This window comes from Leptonotus elevatus, chromosome 14, assembly GCF_054856555.1.
Source record: "Leptonotus elevatus isolate MCC_2025b chromosome 14, RoL_Lele_1.0, whole genome shotgun sequence".
Taxonomy (NCBI): Eukaryota; Metazoa; Chordata; class Actinopteri; order Syngnathiformes; family Syngnathidae; genus Leptonotus; species Leptonotus elevatus.
This window is the reverse complement of record NC_141252.1, coordinates 21,125,779-21,151,893: the sequence shown is the minus strand read 5'-3', so window position 1 is coordinate 21,151,893 and position 26,115 is coordinate 21,125,779. Positions and strand designations below refer to the sequence as shown.

Here is a 26,115-nt window from a genome sequence, read left to right as displayed (position 1 = left end):
AGAGATCAACATCAGTGGGATCCATAGACCACAGCGATGTGGGAAGGGGATCAAGAAGGTGACCAGCAAAATCGCTGTCGGTTGTTTCACGTCCATCGTGCCTATCCAAAAGCTGGTGCTCCAAAACGGAAGTGGGCAAAAATTTGTTAGACTGAATCCAATAAGCATCATGTGACGGGGAATAGAGCAATTGAGAGTGAAATGAATTTTGCCAATCAGTGGCCTGTGTGCATGCCAGGACAAACGGACCGAGATCCTTCGCTGTGTGCTGAGGCGAGACCATCAAGGAGACATGTGGGTGGCAAGGAGGCATAGAAGGATCCGGAGGATCCGCCATCATGTACCATTTGAGTTGTTCAGGAGTCAGGGACACCGAAAAGGCGACACCTGGTTTGCTTGCAAACAAATCACCCATGTTCAATTCCCATATGTTGTTTTCAATTTCCTAAAATGCCTCGCTATAGATCTCATCCCCTGATCTGTCATAGTACAGAGTGCAATGCATACAATCAGTTACCATATCATAAGATCTGAGGTTACGAACCCAAGGTGACCAGAGAGTCCAAAAGTGCTCAGCTTCGAGCCAACCACTGGAGTCAATATCCACGCTTGCCCAGTAGATGTCGGCAGTGGCGCATGCCACAGGGCGTTGTTCAACAAGCGGGAACTGGGAGGTGGCACTGGAGGCAGAGGTGGCAGAGCAGCAGTAGGTGTTACCATCCGGAAATTCCAGGATAAGTCCATCAGGGCTGCATTTGATGAGAGGGCATGTGGCGATGAGGATATCTCATCATTGTGGAAACTGTCCACCAGAGGGAGGCAGATACTATTGGTTTGGCACCGGGGAATATCCTTGTTGCTGCTGCGGTTGCTGCTGGTGCTGTGCAGGATATCCTCTCCTTCGGGGTTGGTTGTAGCCTCCCCGATTGTAGCCACGTGCAGGTTGTTGGCCTCTGCCTCTCCACCCAGACGCTTGAGGTCGCTGTCTGCAATCGTGGGTCCAATGACCAGGCCGTCCACAATTGAAGCACATGTTACGACCACCATGGAGCGCACCCATGAATGAACCTGCTTGATACATCATGCACTCGGAACCGACAAAGGGAGATGAGATCACAGCAAGAGCGGCTTCTTCTTTTCAGATTTTGCAACTGCAACATAGCAATGTTTCTGTACTTTTGTGTTTGTCTACCTTAGACTCTTTTTCTTTAGCATGTCTCCTCAAATGATGTTTAAGATGTGACAACCACCGGTCAACCTCAGCACCGGGAAGATCCAGATTGGCCTCCATGGCCTGTGCCACAGACTTGGGAACGCCCTTCAAAATGGCTGCTCGGAACACTTGCGAATGCAAGGCGGAGGCCGTAGGGGCGTGTCCTGTTTTCAGAGTGTAATCAGTGAGGGCCCGATCAACAAAAGCCGCGGCCTCCTCATCTGCTTTGGGAGCAAACACCAGATCTGAAATGACACACTCAGGGAGGGGAAACAAAGCGTCTAAGGCTGTAGACAAGGTTAAGTAATTTTCTCGCGTAAGAGCCTGATTATCGGGGAGAGAAGAGAAACCTGAATTTTGCATTAGAGTATTCAACTGTGAAAGCGGACATGATTGTATAAGAAGAACACGGATATCACCTGCTGTTAACATTTGTCCCGTAACCGCTCTCTGCACTGCTTGAAGCCAATTGGCACCACCAGATTGAATAGGCGGAAGTTTCTGCATCAACACACTCACATCAGTGGGAGAGAAAGGTTTGTAAAACATAGCAGAGTTACCAGTGGACGGGTCAACATTGGCTAACATGGGTGCCTGTAAGATTTGGGAACGAGTCACAGGCCGGTGAGGAGGAAAAGCTGGACCTTCGGAAGATTCTTCGGGGTCTTCAGGACCTCTGGTTCGGTCCAGAACGGAGTCAGGGTGGGCACCTGAAAGATTCTGGACATGACACTTTAATTCTGCTACTTGATTCTGTAACTGAGCAATGTACGACCTGTTTTCCACTTCCCCATTCGAAGGGCCTCTAGCTGCGTAGTCTGCAGCGCAGAGGGCGCGGTTCTGCTCTTCCGCTTCAGCGTTTGCTCTGTCTTCATGTTCAGTGGCGATTCTCTTAAGCTGATCTCTGATATTTTGTGGAACCTCTTGGTGTCTGTTTAATTCTGTCTTGTACAGTCCCAGCTAGCTAAGTCAAACGTGTGAATGGATCAGCTCTCAAGTCTGCAACTTTTTCCAATCTTCCTTCTAATTCTCTAATGGTGGCAGTCACTTCAGCAGCCAAAGTTTCCGCAACTGTATTCATATTCGATGTCCGTTGTAAGCGAGTGAGAGACGTTGATCGTCTACATCTACTTCAAGTTGGCCCGCAGTTACATTCAATACTGGAGCCTGAAATTCACTTAAAACTTTCCTGACTTCATAGTAAGGTGACGGTACACATGGGTTAGTTGGAGACAACGCCGAAAGCCATTTCTCCTCCGAGTAAGGAGGCGGCGCGGAGGGCACTTTGGGTGTTAACGGTACCAGACCAACACTCTCTTCCTTGGCAGCCAAACGGGACAACTTTAACGCACATCCCATCGCCATCATTCTTGCTCTCGCTTTCATTTGCACAACTTTCTGAGCATTCTCACTCACCTTTCTACCTTTTGGAGACAACCTGTTAGGTTTTTTTTTTCACTTCCAATTTTAGAGCCGCCACTCTTTTAACACAAGCTTTTTCCGTTTCTCTCATTAATGTCACCAAACACGCAGTTGAAGACATTGGAGGAAACCATCCATTCTCGCAACACTTCCTCATCCATTTTTTTAATTGTTCTCTCTCTCACCCTCCCGTTCCCCCTCAGGCAAACATCCCACGCACACATCATATGCATTAGCCACTTGCTCACCCAGCAAGACTTGTTCAGAATGGTTTGGTATTTGCCGCAAATCGAAACCATTCACTTTCCATATCAAACTCTCCCTCCATTTTGTTTTAAATCGACTCCCCTCTCTCTCTCTCTCCTTTTTTTATTTTTTAATTTTTTTAATTTTTTTAAATGTTCGAACCTCTTTGTTATCTCAAAAACACTCGATCCTACTCAAACAAAAGTACTCGAACCTTAATTTAGCAAAAGCACTCGATACTCTTATACAGAAGTACCTGATATCTTACCAGGGTACTCAAATCTTTTTTCTTCAAAAGTGCTCGATCCTTGTATCAAAAATATTCTTAAAATAATCGTATTTTATTTGAGGAATTCTAGTTTCTAAGATTCTTGACAGAACGAAACAACCTCTCCTAAAATACAATTACAATTGCGCATTTCACTGTTCATCCAGCCACAATTTATCTTTTTAGAAAACCAATTCAAGGCGTAATTCCTACCTCGATTTCAGCCAACAGACAGAAGATCAATTTGGAGGATAAATGTCCTCTTACCTTGTCAATTTGTTGGGCGCCTGATGTTCTGTCTGTCGAACCAACACCTCAGTCCGAAATCACGTCGGGGGTCACCAATTGTTGGGAGGATAAGCTTTTTCCTCCGCATGTTCGTTTAATTTCGGGTAGTGAGAATGTTGGTTATCTGAATACAGGCTGGAGACGATGAACAGTTCCTTCAAAGCTTTTATTTCTACAGAATATTCCGGGCACAAATGAGTTACAGACAATGGCTGTAGCATATCACATGTGCGAAGTTACAGAGGACTTACAACATTCTTATACTATTATCTTGAAGGGCAGTACCACAAAGTTTCCAGTAAACAGTTCAACAAAGTTAACCGGACATGCAGAGATACGCGATAACACTCAAGGACACATCCGGCCACAGAACAGAGCTCAACTGAGGAAATGAGGATGTTATACAGTCATGACAAAATCTGGGCAGAAGACACACTTCAGTACTGAATGGTTTTCTGGGTTTACTCTTTCCTGAAATCCAACCCTTTGTTCCCCAAATTTTAGAAAAATAAATATATTTTCTATAATAGCAAAATTAAACTTTGCTTTGTGATCGAGGCTTTGGCCCTTTGCAGACTGACAGATGACAGATATCCCCTGATGGAGCTTATTTATTTGTACATGTGATGACTTTGAGGAAAAAATTATATTAACTCCAGTATTTTGACAGTTGCCAGGCCACCAGACAGCATTGCATCGAGCTGCTGTCTTAGGAAATAGCGATGCCATCTCTGCTCTCATTCAAGGTGGCTGTGCATTCGACATCCAGAATAGAGTAAGTTGGGGACATTCACACAAAAAAACACTTACATTCAAAAGACTGCATACTTTGTCTGAATAAATCTGTATCTGGATCCATTTGAGGATGGCAACACTGCTTTGCATGAGGTGTCCTGGCATGGTTTCCTTCAGTGTGTGAAAATGCTGGTCAAGGCTGGAGCTGATGTACACATCAAGAACAAGGTAGGATTACTGACATATAGTTATATCAATACTTCTAAATTGCTGTGGCAAATAATTCCATCCATTCATTTGATTCTATTTACCCCGTTTAGTCACAGGTAATTTAGGCAAACAAAAGTTTTATTCTCACACCAATTAGTCAGTGACTTCAATTAACCTAATATGGTAAGCCGTGAAGTACTGGACTCAAATGTGCAACACGGTAGGTTCCATCCATCCATCCATCCATTCTCTTAACTGCATGCCATCACAAGGGTCGCGGGGGGCGCTGGAGCCTATCCCAGCTGGCTTCGGGCAGTAAACGGGGTACACCCTGAACTGGTTGCCAGCCAATCGCCGGGCACACAGAGACGAACAACCATTCACACTCACAATCACACCTATGGACAATTTGGAGTGTTCGCGGTAGGTTCCCCAAATAATAATTTATTGAAATGTTTGCTGGAGAAGACGGATTGAAAAAAGGAAAATGAAAATTGGCAAGAGGTAGGCAGAGGTAAGTGCCTGCTAAGGATGAGTGCTTACTGTACTGTTCTGGATGAGTGCTGAAAATCCAGTGGTTGGATCTCAGAGAAAATACTGGGGTAGTCAACCAGACTGAGGTTTTGGAGAGTCATTCATCCACTGGATTAAGATTATTTTCAGTTGACTAAATGCCACAATAATCACAAATGAGATAACCTCATCAAATGTAACACTTCAACAGGGAATGAGGCAAGGATGCCCAAGTCTATGTAAAGCAACATCATCAGCTGCAGGCACAGATCTTTCCTACCACAAAAAATCCAAAAACTTCACTACTATAAATACTCATAACTGGCATAAAACTCGGCAGCAACCCAAATTTGTCAGGGTTGAGGGAGAACCCAAATGCAGAAACGAGAGGGACGAGTGGTTAGATATGGTATTTATTGACAACATGGGTTGGAGAATTTCTATTTGAGGAGAGCGTGGGCCGTGGTGCGATGGAGAGTTGAGTCTGGGTAGTAAGAAGTGAACAAGCCACAGGTGGAACAGGCAAGATGGTAGGCTGGAAACAAGGAGTAAAACTTAAGTCAAGATTGACATTCAAATAATGTCTTGAGCAAAAACACTATAGAGAGTAGCTGGATGTACAAACTCGAAGGAAAGCAGTGACAATTCTCAGGCTGGCTTAAGTAGCACTGCTGATTATGATGGAAAACACCTGCCGAGAGACTCCAGTGCACCACACCTGGAAGGACTGTGGTGGAGAAAAGTAAGGTGAGAAAGAAGATCCTTTGTATTGTCGTGTGATTATGTCCACCCACATGCCGCCATCACACCGGAGGTAAAGCACGACAGTACTTTTAAATTTGAATCCAACCATCTTCACCACCTTTTCCCCAACAAGCATTTTATTACATTCAATACTTAGTTTCTGAGAAATACGGAGTGAGAGAGATCAGACACTACAATACTATCAATTAAAATCTTAGATCAAATCCAAAATGAATCTAGCCAACAATGCAGTATAGCCAGCTAATCTAAATAAAGAAATTATGGAATTTAAACCTTTTTTTTCTTTTCTTTAAATCCTAATTGTCCAAACATATTGTAATGCCCTTACATGTGGTTAAGGATCTACACAGTCAGATTCAGTGTAATTACTTTTTCAACGGAAAACAAACAAACAAAACACATTCAAACACAAGCTCCTGTTCATTTAAATCCGTACTGTATTTGACAGGGGACGTCCTCATTTGAATATCGCCCCACCCAGAATGTGTACATTTCATGAAGATGCATAATTGACACAATTAAATCGATAGGAACATCTGAACAGCCAATTAAGTGTGCAGCAGCACGCCATTTCTGATTTAAGCACTCAGGAGAATTTGCCCCAAACTGCTCCAGCCCACTTCCGCCACCTGGCTCCTCCCTCCTAAGTTACCCAACCAGACAACCTTCAAATACACACACAACAATGAACAGACATTATAAATGTAACACTTATCTGTATTGTTGTAGGCGCCATAGCATATGTCACGTGGTGTGTGTGTGTGGTTGCTGTGATGCGTGGGTGTTGGGGTCACATGACGGGTGATGTATGCCGGGAGCTTCAAATAGACGCGCTTCCCTTGAGGCAAGCTGGGTAGCCGTATTTTTTTGTTGACCGCAAGATGACACAAACCCATGGCACATGAAATGTTGATCCGCATGGCATTGCTCCACCATTCAAGTTGTGTGTGATAGTGAAAGGCTGATTAAATTATACAAAGAGCATTCAAGACTCGTGCCTCTTTTGACATGCCGACATTGCGACACAGCGTGTCAGCAAGTACAGGACCCACCGTCTCTCTCTTGGAAGCGACAAGGAAGCTTGGAGTCGCTACTTTTTTTGTCAACAAAAAATGGCATTTAAGGAAAGCCATTGCTCGCAATCAAGCCACGAATGAGCCCGCACATCGCAAAGTAAGTGTGACCGCATGTCACGCCTCTCACGCAGAACACCGCGCCACACCCAAACGCTACTTTGAGAAGAACAGGTAAAGACACCTGCTTCTTGTTTGCCTGTGGATAAGGAATCCGAGTTGTGAGCATGCAGTGTTTGAGTGTCTTCTGTTGAGTGTATTCTGCCCAGATTTAGTTATAACTGTTTTAATTTAGTTATAACTGTTTAGATTTAGTCATAACTGTTTTAATTTCCTCAGTAGAGCTTTGTTTTGCGGATGAGTCATGAGTGTTATCTCAATTTCTGCCAGGTGCAGTCAAAAACTGCATAACCTCCTCTATTTTCCCATCAATGGGCCATTTGTCTGTAGCTGAAGTCTTATCTTATACTAAGGAATGTCCGGTCTGAAACCTCCTCTATTTTCACATCGGAGGGCCATTTATCTTATGATTGAATGCTGGGGGTGTCTGTCTTGGTTGGGGGGAGAAAGGGGGGCTGGAGGCTCAGGGAAAAAGGAGGAGTTGTAATACTTTTCAAGATAGTACCTCAAATGGGCTTTTGTTTTGTGTCTGAATAGTGTCCTTGAATTTATCTCTGTACGTCCGTCAACTTTGGTTGAACTGTTTGCTGGAAATTGTGGTACCGCCCTTCAAGATAGTATAAGAATATTGGGAGTCTGCTGTAACGACACACTTGCGAGGAACAGCTGTGCTTCTGTAAACCCGCTTGTGTCCGGAATATTCTGTAAAATAAATCCTTCGAAGGAACTGTTCACCGATCTCCAGTCTGTATTCAGAAAATCAACATTCTCACTACCCGGAACAAAACGAACACGCGGAAGACAACGATTGTTTTCCAATACTTCCTGCTAGAGAGCAGCCAAATGAATAAATGCTCATCGGATAAAGTTGTTCTGGCGATTGCCATACGTGCGCTTGAATGAAGTCTGCTTTTGTGGATTAAATAATGCGATGCAATTGGAGTTTGAAAAGAGTTGATTGTGTCGATGATGATGATGATGATAATGACTGCCGTGTTGTTGGAATGAAGTGCCCTAACATCACACACTGTGCATTCATTTGACGCATTTTTGGAAAGCTGAATAAAAAGGAGGACAAAATGAATCAAACAAATAGTGGAGGTGGTGGAACCTCATGTTCTGAAATTGAAACGGGGGAAAAGGAGAGAAAGCAAACTCACTGAAAAGGCATTGGTGTAAAAGTTGGAAACATTACAAAATAAACGCAAATGATTTGTAAATAAAATAAAAAGATTGATACCAGACATGAAAAAACTCATGAGACAAAAGGAAAATTAATTCCACATAAAATAATTATTGGGGACATTGAATAAACTTTGTGAATGTGTTTATAGTGTTCATGATGAATTGTTGCCACTACTGCCACATGAGATGGACAAACAAGTCAAATGGTTGTCAAGTGTAATGAAATATACTCAAATATTTCAAAATGAAACAAGACGCTGGATACAAGAAATTGAACAACAGGAAACAACTGAAATAAATGAATTGAATGTATTTATTTGATACTTTACTCAGGGACATCTTGAATGTAAAAAAAGATCCAATAGACTATCATTAGCCGTGAACACTGTCTGGGGGTTTGGGGGCCTGGGAGCAGCTGGGGCTGAGTAGTGGCGGGGGTGGTTGGGGGGGCGGGGGCTGTGGGCCGGTGGGGTGCTTGCCCGTCCTGCCATGCCCTGTTCTGCTGCGTTGGGCTTGGGGCATGGGCCGTGTTGGGTTGAGGGGCGCTCCTGGCTCCTGGGTTTGCTCTCCGGCCGGTGGCCCCTGCGGGGCCCGGGGGTTGTGCCTTGGCGCTGCCGTGGACTGGGGGCCCCTGGGGGGTTGTGCTTGCTCTGTCATGGCCGAGGTCGAGGTTTTCATGCATGCCAGATCCACCACACCAGCATCTACCGAAATTCAAACCAGTCTGCTTCTTCCTCTGGTCATTGAATTGGTGGAGGCTGATGTCTGTGGATCTCACTCTGCTTCATCTATCCTTCCTTTCTTTCCTTTGGTCTCTTGAGGTCTCCCTAATTTGTTGGAATTTAGATGTTTCTGGGGTTGGTGAAAGATTCTGGTTGGTAACCCAGTGGGTAGTAGGTGATGTCTGGTCATTGCTGGATTTCACTTTCCTTTCTTTTCTTTGATCTTTCCTTGGGTCTCCTGACAACCTCACGACTCTAGCTGGATTCTGAAGTATTCGGTTTAGGTGAACGGTATGGGATTCTTAATAGGTTTTAGGTGAATTAATATGTACACACTTACACGCACGCGCACATACTCACGCACATACTCGCGCACATACAAAAAAAAGAAAAAGAAAAAAAAACAAATAGACACGCTTCCCGGTAGTACATGTGATTGAGTCGAGCTGGGTAGCCGTATTATTATTTTTTTTTTTTTATTATTATTTTTTTCTATAAAGATTGTGTATTGTTCATTCGGAAATGTCATCATCATTGCTCTTTATTTTTTTATTTTATTTTTTTATTTTTTTTGTGTGTGGGTGAGTACGTGTATGTGCGTGCGTGCGTGTGTGCGTGCGTGTATTTGTTAGCTCACCAAAAACCTATTAGAAAAAATCTCATACCGTTCACCTAAACCGAACACCGCCGTCAGGAGACCCGAGGGGACCAAAGAAAACCAAGGAAGGTGAAATCCCGCACCGACCAGACACCACCCACCGGGCCACCCACCAGAACTCCTCCCCAACCCAAGAAACATCCAGACCCCAACAAATCCAAAAAACATAAAATCAGGGAGGCCTCAAGAGACCGAAGGAGAGACCGAGAAAAGGAAGGAAGGACAGACGAAGCCGAGTGAGCTCTACAGACACCAGCCTCCACCGATTCAATGACCTGAGGAGGAAACAGATTGTGTCTGAGTTTCAGTAGATGCTGGTGTGGTGGATCTGGCATGCATGAAAATCTCCACCAAAGAGGGGAGCCGTCGACCCCCGCCGGAACAGAGCAAGCGCAACACCTCAGGGCCCCCCAGGCCGCGGCAGCGCCAAAGGACGACCCCCGGGCCCCGCCAGGGCCACCGGCCGTAGAGCAAACCCAGGAGCAGGAGCGCCCCCCACCCCAACACGGCCCGCGCCCCCGACCCAACGCAGCAGGACGGGGCACTGCAGGCCCGCCAGGCACCCCACCGGCCCCCAACCCCCGCACCCCCCACGACCCCCCCGCCCCCCATCCACCCCCGCCACCCACCCCAACCCAGCCCCAGCCGCCCCCAGGTCCCCAATCCCCCAGACACCCCCCACCCCCAGCACCCCCCCACCCCGCAACCCCCATGGATGGAGCCCTCGGCCCAGGGGAGGGGAAGGAAGGCGTACCGGGGAGGGGGAAGGGAGGGGGGAAGGAGACGACAAGAAGGGCAGGGGGCAGCGGCAGGGCCGCAGAGAGAGGGGGAGAGGAGGAGGAAGGGTGACGAGGGAGAAGGGACAGGGAGGCGGAGGACGGGCGGGGAGAGGCGTAGCCGTATTTTTTGTTGACCGCATGATGACACAAACGCATGGCACATGAAATGTTGATCTGCATGGCATTGCTCCATCATTCAAGTTGTGTGTGATCGTGAAAGGCTGATTAAACTAAACAAAGAGCATTCAAGACTCATGCCTCTTTTGACAAGCCGACATTGCGTTAGCAAGTACAGGACCCACCGTCTCTCTCTCGGAAGTGACAAGGAAGCTTGGAGTCGCTACAATTGTTTTAGTACAGAAGTGCAATAATAATTAAGGAAGAAAATACAATGTACTGGGTATATACTGTATATATTTATGGGCCAAGATCAGAAGACTGAAGTCCGACTCAGGGAGGAAGAGAGGAAATGTTTAAAACAAAGACCGGAGACTTATATGATGCAAAATGTGAAGTGTATTGATATTTACAATATTTACAATCAAACCCGGGATCCAACGGAATGAAAAAGTCCAGTAGCACAACAGTCCATGTGAATCAGTGTTGAATGTGAAGGGCGTCCAAACGAAAAAAATGTAAGTGTGGGTACAGCGCGTCCTACCGCGCTGTAGGTTGTAGCAGCAGCTCACAGTTCTTCAGGCTACGTTTTTTGGAGTGGCTCTGTGAGGAAGAGAGGGCTACATCAACTCCTGCTGCACTGTAAGGTGTAGGCTGGTTCTCTGGGCTAGTTTACCATCAAGTGCCTTCAAGGCATAGGAACATGGCCTGTGTGAAATAGGGCTAATTTATAAATAATACTTTGAAATATGTGTAGTTAAATCTCTTCCATTTCATATTTAAAGTGTACATACATTCAAAGTTCAAATAATTTTGAGTATACTCATTCTACAAGTAATGTAAATCATAATGCAAAATACTATCAGCACAATGTTCAATGCTAATTAGCAAATATCATCTGATAATCTTAGTAGTTAAATTCAACCAACCGAATCAGCAACAGCACATTAAGCAATGACATGCAGATCAATATCAATAATAAAATAACATGAACATTAAACATAAATAAAATCATCTCAAGACAGCCATTGTTAGCGCCAGTACGAAACAATTTCTGTCCGAGTCCTATTCTCCATATATGTGGTTAGCATGCTACAGAATAGCGGTTAGCACGCTAACAGCTAGCGCACCAATATTATACAAGCAATTCAATCGACTCATCAAATCCCTCTTCTCAGTAACGTACACACAAGCAGCACCCGTCTGGGGTAGAGGCGCCTATGAGTTGACAAGCATATGAGTCACCCCGTAAATTGGGCAAAAACGGCACATTTAAAGCAGCTCAAAGATCTCCTACCTGCAACAAGCCTTTCAAGGGGACATTGACCACACGAGCATTCACCGGTGTGTGGCTCATGGCGTGATTTAAAGGAAATTATATCAGACGTTACGCAACTTAGTATGTAACTAAATTAAAATTATGTCAACAGAATCGTCTGCATAACAATAAAAAGGCAGGAAGATATAAAGTAATGAAGCATCAATCATATACAGTACTTGCCAACTCACTCGTGGCTTTGCTGCAGTGTGAGCCTGGTCAACCGTCCTATCAGTCGCATTTCTGAGGCGGGACAAACCTGAGCTAACAGTGGAATGAACCAATGAGCGAAGAGCGGAGTGAGGTCAGAAAAGCAACTCGTTTAATTTTTTTTTTGGGGGGGGGGGGTGGCGGAGTAAAAATCCAACATCCAGCCGAAGAGAGACAGTAGTGAATGACTTATGTCATTGTTGCGGGAAAAAACTTGAAGAGTGAAGAGTGATGTTGCTCACAAAGACGACGTCACGCAAATGAGCAAATTTGATTGCCAAATCGCTGTCTTTGGACGCCTGTCCAGACCTACTTTCTTTTTGAAGAAAGTGGGTGTGGCTTGCCAGGCTAATACAGTACCACAATAAAGTATCATACATAATTTTAATATACAAAAATGACTCTGGTTACACAATATTTCCAGCACATATACCGCCATAACACTAATAATCAAATGGAAAAACAACCTCACTCTCCCCCTAACGCTGAAATGTGGATACAAATCAATGAAAATATATTTTCTAAAACAAACAAAATACATTTACAGTTAATCCAGCCTAAAGCTATTTATAGGTATCACATCACCCAGGGAAAAACATTTAAAATTTGATTAGCAGACAAACATTCACACACAAGGCAACATGGACAACCAGTTGGCGAATAGCCATTTCTATTTCAATCAGCATTATGTATACCCACTTCTAAATTGCCCCTGACATGCACCGTTCAGTAATATCAGTGAGCCAGATTGGCATTTTTTACTCAAGGATGATGAAGCCATTTCCCACTATCCTCTGCCTTTAATACGCTGGTACCCCCTGGCCTTCACTGATTAGACTTTTGGCATGAGGACTGATGAGCCATTTGTACGTGGGTCATGCTGACAAAAACAATCCTTCAAATCCTGTCCTGAGCTGCAGTGGTGGCCCACAATTTTAGCACAACACATTATTTATACTGTATGTTTGTCTAACAATAAATACATTAATTCACGCTACTTGTGTTTACTAGTAATAACTGCAAACTGCTCTTAATCAGGTCATGATAATTTTATAATTGTGAGCAAATTGAAATTATGGATTTTTCTTACATGTCACGGTTTCTAAAACAGGATGCCTTTCAGGAGAACTTAAAAAAAAAAAAAAAGTGAAAACTGAGTTGTAAGAGGTTTTAAATTTAAATGTTTTGGGGGATCATAGTATCTGATTAACCTTGCCAAACACTACGAGAATCCACCTTGTACTGCTCCCGCTGATCCGTTCGCAAACAACCTTTTTTAAGTAGGACCAATCAGGCGTTGTTTAGGGCGGGACATGGAGCTGTGACGAAACCAGGAAGCGGCGACCCTGGGGCAAACAAACAAACCTAACATAGACGAATGGATGCCGGAATTAATTCTGTTCTCGCAAAATTACCGTTTCCTTGTTAAATGAACAGCGAGAGGCGCATTGTTAATTTTTATCTGGTAAAGATGTTCGTGCTTTTTCTTTTTTCCCTAAGATGAGACCAAAGACTACATTTTCATCTGTTGCCGTGATTGGTCAAAACAAACGTGCACAAGGTGCCACTACATCCAATCAGCTCGAAGTATTGTGCTGAATGTCCCGCCTTTCCCGCGCAAATCACTGTGGAGCAGTCCCAGATCGATATTGTGAAGAACTCCCTTGAGTGAATCACAATTATCAAGCTGGCTATTGCCAGATTAGTATGTGATATATGTTTGGTTTAAAAGTAAAACAGGACAGGGATCGGCAAATGGCGGGCCGCAACCACACTATGAGTGAGCCCTTGATTACCCCTACCCCTATTTTTTTCTTTTACAAACCCAAACACATTTTCAAAAATCTAACCCAGCTCCAGGGCAGCTGTGAATACTCAAGTAGTTTACCGCCACCAGAGTGTGAATGTGAGTGCTTGAATAATGTATCTGTTCCATTGTAAAGCATTTTTGTCTAGAAAATAGAAAAGCGCTATATAAATCCGATGCATTATTATTATTATATATTTTTTGTAGATCTTTAATGATATTCAAGACAAACATAGCACCTTAGTAATATTAAAATTGTATGTAGAGTGAGTTGTCCTTTGTGATTTTTTTGTTTTTTACAAAATTAGTTCTCACTTGAAGTTGGGTTTCATTTTGTGCCATCCTTGAATAGTAATCTTTATTCAAGAGCCCTTTGCACTGGGGAAAAAAATATATATGTGATTATTTTCTTTGGGTTAGGATAGTGGATCTTTTACACAAGCATTGAAAATATTTATTATTAAAAATGTATGATCAAAAATTAAACGATTCCTTGATACTCTCGTGGTGTCATTGAGTGTCCATAGGACACTGACTGGCCCAAGGAATTTTATAGTTCTCAGACAGGACAAAGTAAGCAAAGAGGTTGGTGGTTTTGGTGCAATAAACTAGATCCTACTCTTTTGTTGTGTTAATGCAGGCAGGAAACACAGCTCTTCACCTGGCCAGCCAGAATGGTCATTCGCAGACTGCTCGCCTTCTTCTTCTTGGAGGAGCCACACCAGACACCAAGAACAACGTGAGTTTTTATTATTCTGTCCCACAGTCTCTGTCAATTTAAGATTCATATGCAAATGAACAGGGTAGGCTATAGCCAATGTGGCGCCCTAGGCGAGATTTTATATCAACAATCATCGACAATTTACATGAACGTAACTTAAATCAAGTTTTTAACAGTGATTTTAATTTAGAAAATAATGTCACATGATTTTAAAAATGAAATGGAACATTTTGTTAATTTCATGACTGTATTGTTACTGACAAACAAATCATGTGGTTGATTTACTGTTGCAACACCTAACTGGATAAACCAAAATGAGCAACACCTTGACCTCTCTTTCTTCCAAAAAAAGACTATTCTGTGAAAATCGCGAAAATGTTTGTGGATCTGAAAAACACGCGAAAATCGTGGATGTATTTGTGGATCTCAAGAACATGAATATGTGAATAATTTTAAGACAAATATCTTAAATAAATAAAAATCAGTATTTGCAGTACCTCATTTGCCTTTTTGTCATTTTGAAATTAAAGTGTTTTTTAAGTTGAGACCTGCGTCACCTCTTGCATCCTTTCATGACTACACCTGCGTCCCTGTTAAAAAACAAACAAAAACAAAAAAACACCTGCTTCCTGTGCAGGCACTTGAGTTCCTACCATTAACAAATGGCAAACCCTGACAATTACATGTTTGATTTCATTCAAAAATAACTGGTTAGCTTCTTCATTTATTCCAGGGGTGTCCAAACCTTTTCTTCCAAGGGCCACTTACTTTGACTAATCCATTAGTGTAGGTGCAAGAGATGAGAACAAACTTCTGCTTCTCTCCTCCCTTGCCACCCAGTATAGAAAATAAGTACTGTAGTGCAATGCTAGCAAACGACACAGGCCGTGTCAAATGTTCATTTTAGTCCACGCTGTGGACTGTTAAAACATGGACGTCTGCAGTTGCGACATCCTGATTTATAAATCATGAAAACTTATTTTCACCCTGCCCCTTTACAGAAATGGGCTCAATATTGTTTGCAACCGGAATAAAAATGAGTAAACGATACCCAACCTTACATACTGATATGTTATTTGTTTATTTAAATTTTTTGTTTCAACCTGACAATTATGTCATAGCCACAACATGGACAAATACACCTAAGCGAGAAGCAGCTATACCCACATACTATATGCTGTACTGGAAAACAGTATGACTGTATATAAATATATAATACTGCAAATGTGAATGTGATGCCACTAAGGTGTTGTTTTTCCTGCAGAAAGGGGACACAGCTCTACATCTGGCAGCTGCTTTGAGCCATAAGAGGACAGTTCAACTTTTATTGGATTCTGGAGCAGATGGAAAAATCAGAAACAATGTCAAGTGTATCCATATTTACATTTTAAAAGATTTGAATTCATGTGGCAACAAGTCACTCAAGCATAAAATGACTTTTGTTCGAGCATTTGGAATATATATATATATATATATATATATTCAAACCTAAACTCTAAAACCAAGTCTTGACCCTCAAAAAGAGGTAGTTAAACCTGGAAAAACACGCGTGTATGGGCCCCACAATGTAGCAAAGATAAAACCACGCACACACAATTAAATGAAATAAATGAGACATTATTTGGCAAGGTTAAAACATTATGTCTTATGAGCTTAATCTATTCCATTCACTTCCAGGCAGGTCAAATGGCATTGGACATGGCCAGAAAAAATAACCACCGGCATGTTATACTTCTGCTGGCCAAGGATCCTCAGGTTGGTCAACACATTTCCCTCAACTGCTGTAATGAATGTTTTCAGAGTATAAAATGATGGAGATTTGAGCATAATTTTACCATTCTGCTATCTCGAGTAGTCAGGATCACTAAAAAAAGGTTGGACTTGCCCTCTGACAAAAGATAAATACGTATTATATTTTTGTAGGGATGGGCGAGTACCGATACCAGGTATCAGCATTGGGCCGATACCAGGACACATTTCACAGTATCGTACTCGCGACGGATATATCGATACTGGTATCTGTCCCCGCTCTTGTGCCCGTCAGGAACTAAAGGCTGAAATGGTTATTTATTGACCGCCACAGGGGGCTCTGGTAAGAGAGCACATACGTTTTCAGTTGTACTCAACAATTTAATTAGCTCTGAAGTGCAGACAAATCTTTGTATATTTGATATCATTGACTACTGCACTGCTATGTTCCAAATTAAAATAATGGATTTTAAAACAAGATATAATTAAACCGCTCCGTACAGCTCCCGCTGATACATTTGCAGCCAAACTTTTTTCAATCGGACCAATCTGGCGTTGTTTAGGCAGGACAAAACAAATAAGCGCCGATGGCGGGGGGAAACAAACAAACCTAACAGACGAATGGATGCTGCAATTAATTATGTTCTTGTAGAATTACTCACCGTTTCCTTGTTGAATTTGAACAGCAAAAGGTGTTTCGTGCATTTTTATCTGGTAAAGATGTTGGGAGCTTGGGAATGGATTAATTGCATTTAGATTATTTCCTATGGGAAAAAATGTTTCGGAGGTTGAACAAATCGGACTTTGAATACTTCACAGGAACTAATTATGTTCAAATTCCGAGGTACCTCTGTATAGGTCTTCTTTTTTTTTTTTATGTATCGTTATTATTTTGGGGGAATTTTTTTATGTATCATAAGTACTAATGGTATCGGCACTTGGTATCGGTGAGTACTGAAGATTTGAGTATCGTATTGGTATCGGTCTAAAAAAATGTGGTATTGAACATCCCTATATTTTTGCAAATAGATAGATAAAACTTTATTGATCCCTTGGGAAGACTCCCTCGGGGAAATTAAGGTTCCAGCAGCATAAAATAAAAAAGCGCAACAGCACGCAAGGTATTCAAAAAATTGTGAAATATAGGCCTAACTATAAAATGTGCAAAGAAAGTTTGTCATTTTTTAAATATTTTTTCAGCAAACAAAAAATGTAACCATTTGCATCATGGCGAGATGATTTACGCATATATATTTTTGTGTGTGCAAAAAAATTACTTAGGCAATTATTCTAAGATGGTGACGATACCATATATAGTCCTTGTTATACTGGCTATTCGCTACTGCTTGTCCTCTGGCTTTCTGTTACCCCTTTGGTTAATCCTCACCCTCAGTGAGGAGTTATACAGTGTGATTGCCTAAGGGACAAAGGAGTTCTCAGTTTGCTAGTCCTGCATTTGAAGCAGTCTTTGGCTGAACAGGCTCCTCTGGTTGTTGATGATGGTTTGCAGAGGGTGACTGGCATCGTGCATGATGACCATGACCATGATGTTTGTCCATTGTTCTCTTCTCTGCCATCGTCACTAGAGAGTCAAGTCCAGCTTCATAACAACCACAGAGCCGGATGAATAGCATATTTAAAGATGCTCCATTAAAATTGCACTTCACAAATTACTGTCAAGTATACTGTTAAGCATACAACATTTGACTTTATTTAGCATTTATATCTTTGGTCAGTTACACGTCAAATACAGTACGCATCATTGCTTTTGTCCACTCTTTTACATAATTAGTTACTACTGTTCTTTTTGTTATTTTTACTGTTAATTTATCTACAGTCTAATAGCACTCAAATATCCTACGTTTAAAACCAGTATCTCACTGAGAAACGCAGGCTTGCAAGCGTGTGCGCACGTAGCGAGTATTGCAATCAATACACTCACCACACTGTCAAACCCTCTTTTTGCTCTCAAACATTTTTCTTGTTGCAAAGAAATTTTTAACATGTACAATTTTTAACATGTTCATAACTTGATGGTGACAAGAAAAATAGTTTGAGAGCAAATTATGATAACCGACATTAGGATTTTTCTCTCTCAACTGTTTATCTTACTTTTTAGACATGGGAAAAAAATTATCACTTACATTTTCTTTTAAATATATTGTTTGTTGGTGACATTTCCACTAGGGTGGATAACGTGCATTTGAGCAACTGATGAAATATGTTTGTAAGAAAAGAATAACAAAACATTTTTAACACTATAGAAAATATCTGTTTGATTTTTAACATTGTATTCACATATTTTTAACATATTTCAAAACTACTACATGTATTGTAAAAACATTTACCCAAAGAAAAATGAACTTTTTACGAAGTACTAGTAGTATTTTTTTTTCTGGCATTTTTTCTGGTTTTGCTAGCATGTTCTGCACCTGACCACTACATAACATAAGGACCAGGATCCTTACTCTCATACGAGGACAATTCATAAAATATTGCTATAATAATAATTAAATGATGATTTAAAGCAAAAAATAAAAAAATAAATAATGCAGATGAAGTATTTTCAAAAGCAACAATGTTACAGCAACACTAAATTGTAGTCACAATACAGCTAATGATGTCCAAAGTCAAATTTAGTGGACTCGAGATCAATTGCCATTTCCTCAAATTACAAAATCAATACTTGGATATTTTAACAATTATATTACTCCTTAGTTGTTGCTTGATGTCCCAATATGTTTTTACTTGCAAGGGCCTCTTCGAAAAGAAGGAAAATACACTTATTCCTTCCTTGCACGTCACAGCTGAACTTCTGTCGGCCATCTTTTTTATTTTTATTTTGCATTTACAAAGGTTGACCACTGGATGGCAGTGAATGTCAAGACTACACTAGTGTCCACTGGAGTAGCTAATGGCCAACAGTGGCAAAACAGATTTATTTATATAGAAGAAAACGTTTTATGGCTGTCCACTGTAGTAACCATTATCCGTGAAAGGGTGTTAAAGAGGGTTTAAGAGTGTCTTTGCAACGTTTTGCAACATTGAATAAAGCCTGCTCAAAAAGCAACACTCACTACGTGTGCACAACCTCGCAAGCCTGCTCCACTCAGTGAGATATGGACTTAAGCAGAAATAACACTCAGGGCCAAATCCACTAAGAATGCGCCTAACAGCGCCAACATTTGCTCCAGATTAGCGCCCGCAGCTTGCTCCCTGTTAATGTCCTATTCACTAAGGATATTGCTCTCATAACAATACCAACGCAAACATGCCCACAAAGTTTGACAGTTGGGAGCAAATTTGTGCCTTATTTACCACACATTGCAATGGATTTGTGCCAAGAACACGCCAATTTAGTAACATTTGTAAGAAAAATGAAATTCGACCGAGGAGGCGCAAAAGCGTTTTCCTCTTTTTAGCACCATTAAGCTGTGAAGAGGACAACGACGACGTCATTAATTCATTCATTTAATGTCCTTAAAAAAACAAATTATTGGTGCGGTAATTTTTTATATTTTCAGAGGTTGTTGTGGATCATGCATCTGTCAAGTGAAAATTATCGCAAAAGTTGAAATTGTCCAAATCAGCCTTTCAACATTAAATATCCTGTGATTTGTGTAGTAGACCTTCATAAAACCAGACTGATTTGTGTTTCATCAAAATAAGCATTTGAAAGTATCTTAGTCTACTTTGGAAAGTAATGATAAACACATTTCCCCCCTTTCTAGCACATTATGGACAGAATCAGTGACTGAATCATAATCCTCTTAGTTGAATAAACAAACAAAAAATAACATTGTCCAGTTCGACTGTGACATCACTGCCTCTCCTTTGATATTGCCAAATTTTTCATCATTAAACAATACCAAATACACAACAATAATCACTTAATAAACAGTAATTGGAAAATGTCCAAGGAATAACAATAAAGAAAATGAAACAAATAATAGCAATAAATGTCGTCAATCAGTAATTGTAAGAAATCAGTGTGTTAACTGTTGAGGATTGACTAAGACAAAAAAAAAGATGAAGTGGCGTTTAAAAAATGTTTTGGGTAGTTAAACTATTTCCTTCTTGTCCCTATTCTAGCAAAAAAGCTTTTCATCGGTAGGGGAAACACACATTAGTGAGCCAATAGACAACGAGATGCTCAAGATGGGTCAGGAGGGGCAGCTGCAAAACCACTTGACACCCACTGCCATCAGCAGGCCCATTAGACACCACAGAGAGAAAAGGGGCAAAGGACAGGTTGGTAAACTTTCCAATTTTCACACTCATTGTTAAGCTTTTTTTTTTCTTCAGAATATTCAGTTTTATTGCTATAAAAACATGGAACCTCTCAAAATAAAGATTAGAGTCTCTTCTTTCATCAGGAAAAAAAAAAGTATATTTGTATCTGTTTCCATTTTGCAGCAATTAGAGCCAGCTTCTGTAGATTCAGGGTTCAGAGCGTCAACGTCTCTGGACAGCAGTCTCTGTTCTAGTTCCTCCCAAAGTTCATTGTTTGATAGGGTTGAAGTCGAGACTTGGTCTTACAATTGGTCATACAAATTTGAAAGCATAGAACTTTGTCTAAAATGTCTTGATAAGATAAATGATAAGTAGAAAATCCATATTGGGGATTTTTTTTTACTTTATAACCATAACATAACTCCTGCTGTAAAGGCACTGCTTCATTTGCTGGTGGCAATGCACAATTGACATTGGTTAAGCAATATGTCTTCAGTTGGTCCAAAGTGCTGCTGCCCATCTCCTATTTGGATTTATGAGGAGGTTAGACCATTGGTCGATATTCAGAGTTTGTTTATTTTTCCAGTTAACAAGAATTGTTTTTTTTGCGATAGTAAGGGCTACAAGTATAGATTGAAATTGTTTATGTGGTAAGTCAGTTGTTGTTAAGTCACCAAGCAAACACAAGTTTGGAGAGAACGGTATCCTACAGTCCAAGACAGCGGAAAGTTTTTCTAAGACTTTAGTCCAGAAACACATAACCGGAGTACATAACCATAAAGCATGAAAATAAGTGTCTGTAGTGTTTTGTAAACACTGGAGACAAATGTCGGAGTCTGAGAGTCCCATTTTCTTCATCATATATTGAGTAATGTATGTTCTGTGAATAATTTTATATTGGATAAGTTGTAAATTTGTGTGTTTTGTCATTTTAAAAACGTTTTCACAAACTTGAATCCAAAAGTCAGATTCCGGAGCTATAGACAAGTCTGTTTCCCATTTCGAGATGGGTAAAGACGTTTTATCAGTATATGAAAGTAACTTATATATTTTTGAGAGTTTTTTTGTTGTTGTCGGAGAAAGCTTGGTAATATCTTTAGCTAAAACAGGCGGTTGGAGCGTACCCTGAAGTGTTGGAATTTGTTTCTTTATCATACTTTTAACTTGCAAATAATGTAAAAAGTTTCCGGTTTTTATTTTGTATTTTTGGAGCAAGGATGTATATGATATAAACATATTATCTGAGAAGAGATGGTGAAGATGTGTAATTCCTTTCTGCTCCCACACATTCAAATAAAACGATTGGTTGTTAATTTGAAAGTCGGGGTTATGCTATAGGGGAGAAAGCCCGCAGGGCTCCACTTGGGCTTTTGTCATTTCTAGTGCCTTCCACCAGGCAGTCAGGGTGGCGGAAATCATTGGATTTTTAAAGCAGTTATGTCGCTTAATCGATGTTGTAATAAAGAGTAAATCTAGGAGTCTGAGGTTATTACAATCCTTCTGTTCTAGTTCCAGCCAACAGTTAGTATCCCTATTGGGTTGTGCCCATAAAATAATATATTGTAGCTGGTTGGCTATATAATAGTGCATAAAATTTGGTGCCTCTAGACCTCCTTTAGATTTATTTTTCTGAAGAGTAGATAGACTAATCTTTGCTTCTTTTTTTTTTCCAGAAAAATTTTGTAACGGCTGAGTCCAACAACTGGAACCAGTTAGCCGTAGGTTTAAACGGAATCATTGAGAAAAAATAGTTTATTTTGGGTAAAACTTTCATTTTAATAGTGGCTATTCGTCCTATTAGAGAAATAGGAAGATTATTCCAGCGCTCCAAGTCACTATAAATGCTATCCAGAAGTGGAGTGAAATTTAAATTAACTAAATCAGTTAATTTAGGTGAGATTTTTATGCCTAAGTATTTTAAATTACCTATAGGAAATGAGTAGTATGGGTCCTGGCTTGCAGGGTTCCATGAATTTTCTGTAATAGGTAGAAGTGTTGATTTTGTCCAGTTAATAGAATAGTCTGATAACTGTGAGAATTTAGTTATTAAGTTAAATACTTCCCCTAACGAAATAGCAGGCTTTTCTAAATAAAGTAAAATATCATCGGCATATAGATTAATTTTATGTTCTGTTACCCCAGAGTGAATTCCTTGAATCATTCTTTCCTGGCGTATGGCTAATGCAAGCGGTTCAATAAATATTGCAAATAATAAAGGCGACAGTGGGCATCCCTGTCTTGTGCCTCTCTGTAGAGTAAAACTCTTAGATATAATCCCATTAGTAGTAACAGTAGCTTTAAGAGAATCATATAATACTGACACCCAGTGAATAAATGACTTCCCAAAGCCAAATTTATTTAAAACAGCAAAGAGGAAGGACCAGTTAACTTTATCAAAAGCTTTTTCTGCATCCAATGATATAATAACTGCCTTTTTATCATGCCGCTGTGACATGCTAATAAGGTTAAAGAGCCTTCTAATTATATTAGTAGAGTGACGCTCTTTAATAAAGCCTGTTTGGTCGCTATGAATGATTGTCGGGATTACTGTTTCTAATCTAGATGTAAAAGCCTTAGTGATAATTTTAATATCAGTGTTAATTAGTGAAATCGGACGGTAACTTGAGGGAAGGGTGGGGTCTTTTTCTGGCTTTAATAAAAGTTTAATTGCTGCTGTATTCATGTGTGGGCGTATGTGACCATTAGTTTTAATTTCTGTTACTACTCTTAAGAATAGTGGAGCAAGCATTGACCAGAAGTGCTTTAAAAATATAGCCGGATAACCATCCGGGCCGGGTGCTTTGCCATTTGGCATACTATCTAGAGCACTGTACAACTCGTTTATAGTAAGTGGTGCATCTAACATATCTTTATATTCAGTAGTTACCTGAGGTATATTTAAGCTACTGAGGAATGCCTCAATATGCTCTGGGTTAGGTTTATTAGTTTCTGAGTATAGGTTGTGATAATAATTATAAAAAATTTGATTAATTTCTTCTGGTGATTGTGTACATTCACCAGTTGTCCCTTTAATAGCCGTTATAAGCGATTTTTCCCGATTACGTTGAAGTTGGTTTGCAAGAAATTTACCTGATTTGTTATTATATTCAAAGTTGTTGTATCTCAATTGTTGTATTATAAACTCTGTCTTTTTAGTTAACATATCGTCTAACTGTATTTTTGTATTTTGTAAGTCAGTCCATATTTGGTTATTTGGGTTTATTGCGTACTCATCCGTCAGTTGTTTAATTTTATCTTCCAAGTCTTTTTCTAATTTTTGATCCTGTTTCTTTTTATAAGATGAATATGATATAATTTTACCTCTAATTACTGCTTTCCCAGCTTCCCAGAGAAGAGCTGGAGATAGGTCTGGAGAGTCATTTATTTCCAAAAAGTCTGCCCATTCTTTTCTTATAATTTTGTCAAATTCTGCGTCGTTTAGTAGTGAGATGTTAAAACGCCATGTAGGTGGTGGTTTAAAGGTATAATCAACTTGTAGGGAAAGGGAGACTGGTGCATGGTCGCTAATAATAATAGGATGTATTTTTGTAACGGTTTTATCAGCAATAGAATTATTTGTAAGAAAAAAATAAATTCTTGAAAAGGACCGGTGCACAGCGGAAAAGAAGGTAAATTCCTTCTTATTTGGGTTTTCAAGTCTCCAGCTGTCGACGAGGCCAAAGTCATCCATATATTCCCCTATTACTTTTGTAGATTGTGATCGCCTTATACATGTTGTTTTATTAGAACGATCTATTAATGGATTTAAGGTTGTGTTAAAGTCTCCTCCAATAATAATAGTAGAGTTCGCTGCTAATTCAAACAGCTTAGAGAAAAATTCATGGAAAAAAGCCGGATCATCATTATTAGGGGCATATAAATTACCGAATGTATATATTTTATTAAATATAGTCACCTGAATAATAATGTATCGGCCCTCTGGGTCTGTTATTGTATTATTTAGAGTAAAGAGTAAATTCTTATGTATGAGTATACAGACTCCCCTTTGTCTACTGTTATAAGGGGCAGAGTACGCTTGGCTAAAATTTTTATCAATAAGTAATTTTTCTTCAGATTTTTGTAGGTGGGTTTCTTGTAGGAGGCACATATCTGCTTTTAATTTTAAGAGATGGTCTAAAGTTATTATTCTTTTTGTCTGTGAGCGAGCGCCACAAACATTCCAGGAAACCAGAACTAATTTATGCATACAAATAATATAAACTCAGTCCTATGTATATATCTGTATAGGCCATTTGCCACCACTGGCATGTTATAGGATAGAATCAAAGTGGTTAGGTGATTTATATAGTTTGTATAAAATATGAGGTAACGTATAAGGTAACGTGTAAGGTAATGTGTAAGGTAACGTGTAAGGTAACGTGTAAGGTAACGTATAAGGTAACGTGTAAGGTAATGTGTAAGGTAACGTGTAAGGTAACGTGTAAGGTAACGTGTAAGGTAACGTGTAAGTAAATAAAACAGTGCAAAAACGAGTAGGGAGGTGAAAGTGAAGGAAATTAACAGGGGATTAAACATAACAATACACCAGTAACCCAAGCGAGATTTTTTTTTAATTTAAATATACTTTAGATATAGTTGTGTATTAATATTATATTTATAATATAGCCTAAACATAATAAGTATTCATATTTTTGGTTTTATAACCACATATACAGTATATGTATACACCTAGTAATCAAACTAAGTTTAGTTCCACCAATGCTAATTAGAACAGCCAGGGAGTGGAATTGGGGTTCCGGAATAGTTGGCCATCGATATATAACTTATCAACGGCTATCGTAGTCCGTTTACCCTCCTGCCTATTTTGTTTCATTATAGGAAACAGTACCTTTCGCCGCTCATTGATCTCTCTCGGGAATTGATCATTCATTCCAAATGAGGTCCCTTTAAGCTCCCGTCCTTTACTTTTAACAAATAATTTCTGTTTAAAATGCTCAAACTTGGCAATAATAGGACGGGGTTTGTTGCCTCTACGGGCTCCAAGCCGATGTACCCGGTCAAAAGAGATGTTATTTACCGTCTCCTGAGGAATTTTTAATGACGTCGTCATAATTTTTTTTATCTCAACCTCTGGGTTATCAGAGGTATTCTCAGATATACCTGAGAATATTAAATTATCCTGCATCTTTTGGGCATTTAACACTAAGTTGTTGCTGGCACACCAGGATACTAGACGGTTCACTTCCCTCCTGTAGGCAGGCTCATCATCGTCTGAGATGAGTCCAATGACGGTGGTGTCCTCTGCAAACTTAATCAGCTTGACAAACTGGTGGCCAGAGGTGCAGCAGTTGGTGGAGAGGCAGAAGAGCAGTGGGGAAAGTACACAGCCTTGAGGGGAACCGATGGTGATGATCCGGGTGTCCGAGACAATCTTCCCCAACCTCACATGCTGTCCCCTGTCTGTCAGGAAGTCAGTGATCCACTGACAGATGGGGTCAGGCACGTTCATCAGGGAGAGCTTGTCTTGGAGGAGAGCTGGTCGTATTTAAGGCAGAGCTGAAGTCTACAAATCAAGATCCTGGCGTAGGTTCCCGGGAGTCCAGATGCTGCAGGATGAAATGAAGAGCCAGGTCAACTGCGTCTTCTGCAGATCTGTTGGCTCTGTAGGCAAACTGCAGGGGTTCCAAAAGGGGGGCAGTGATAAACTTGAGGTGGGACAGAACCTCAACCTAAAACTAACCTAAACATTGCAAATTCTAGTCTAGTGACAATTGAAATGAAAAGGAGTCTGTGTTTGTTAAC

General features: G+C 40.6%; 1 protein-coding gene and 1 pseudogene across 5 annotated transcripts in view; one reads left to right on the top strand and one right to left on the bottom strand.

Annotated features, from left to right (window-relative positions):
* Positions 1-26,115, top strand: part of ankrd6a (ankyrin repeat domain 6a) — a 67,672-nt gene that overhangs the window by 14,146 nt on the left and 27,411 nt on the right. For 2 of the 5 annotated variants that reach the window (XM_086095687.1, XM_086095684.1), the window contains exons 2-7: positions 4,108-4,212; positions 4,302-4,400; positions 14,290-14,388; positions 15,635-15,733; positions 16,048-16,125; positions 20,212-20,370. In XM_086095687.1, the coding sequence (XP_085951813.1) occupies positions 4,359-4,400; positions 14,290-14,388; positions 15,635-15,733; positions 16,048-16,125; positions 20,212-20,370 (477 nt within the window). In that variant the 5' untranslated portion in view covers positions 4,108-4,212; positions 4,302-4,358. The remainder of the gene's footprint in view (positions 1-4,107; positions 4,213-4,301; positions 4,401-14,289; positions 14,389-15,634; positions 15,734-16,047; positions 16,126-20,211; positions 20,371-26,115) is intronic. The other 3 variants (XM_086095686.1, XM_086095685.1, XM_086095688.1) reach the window with 3 other exon arrangements.
* On the bottom strand, positions 791-2,294 carry LOC147163299 (uncharacterized; annotated as a pseudogene).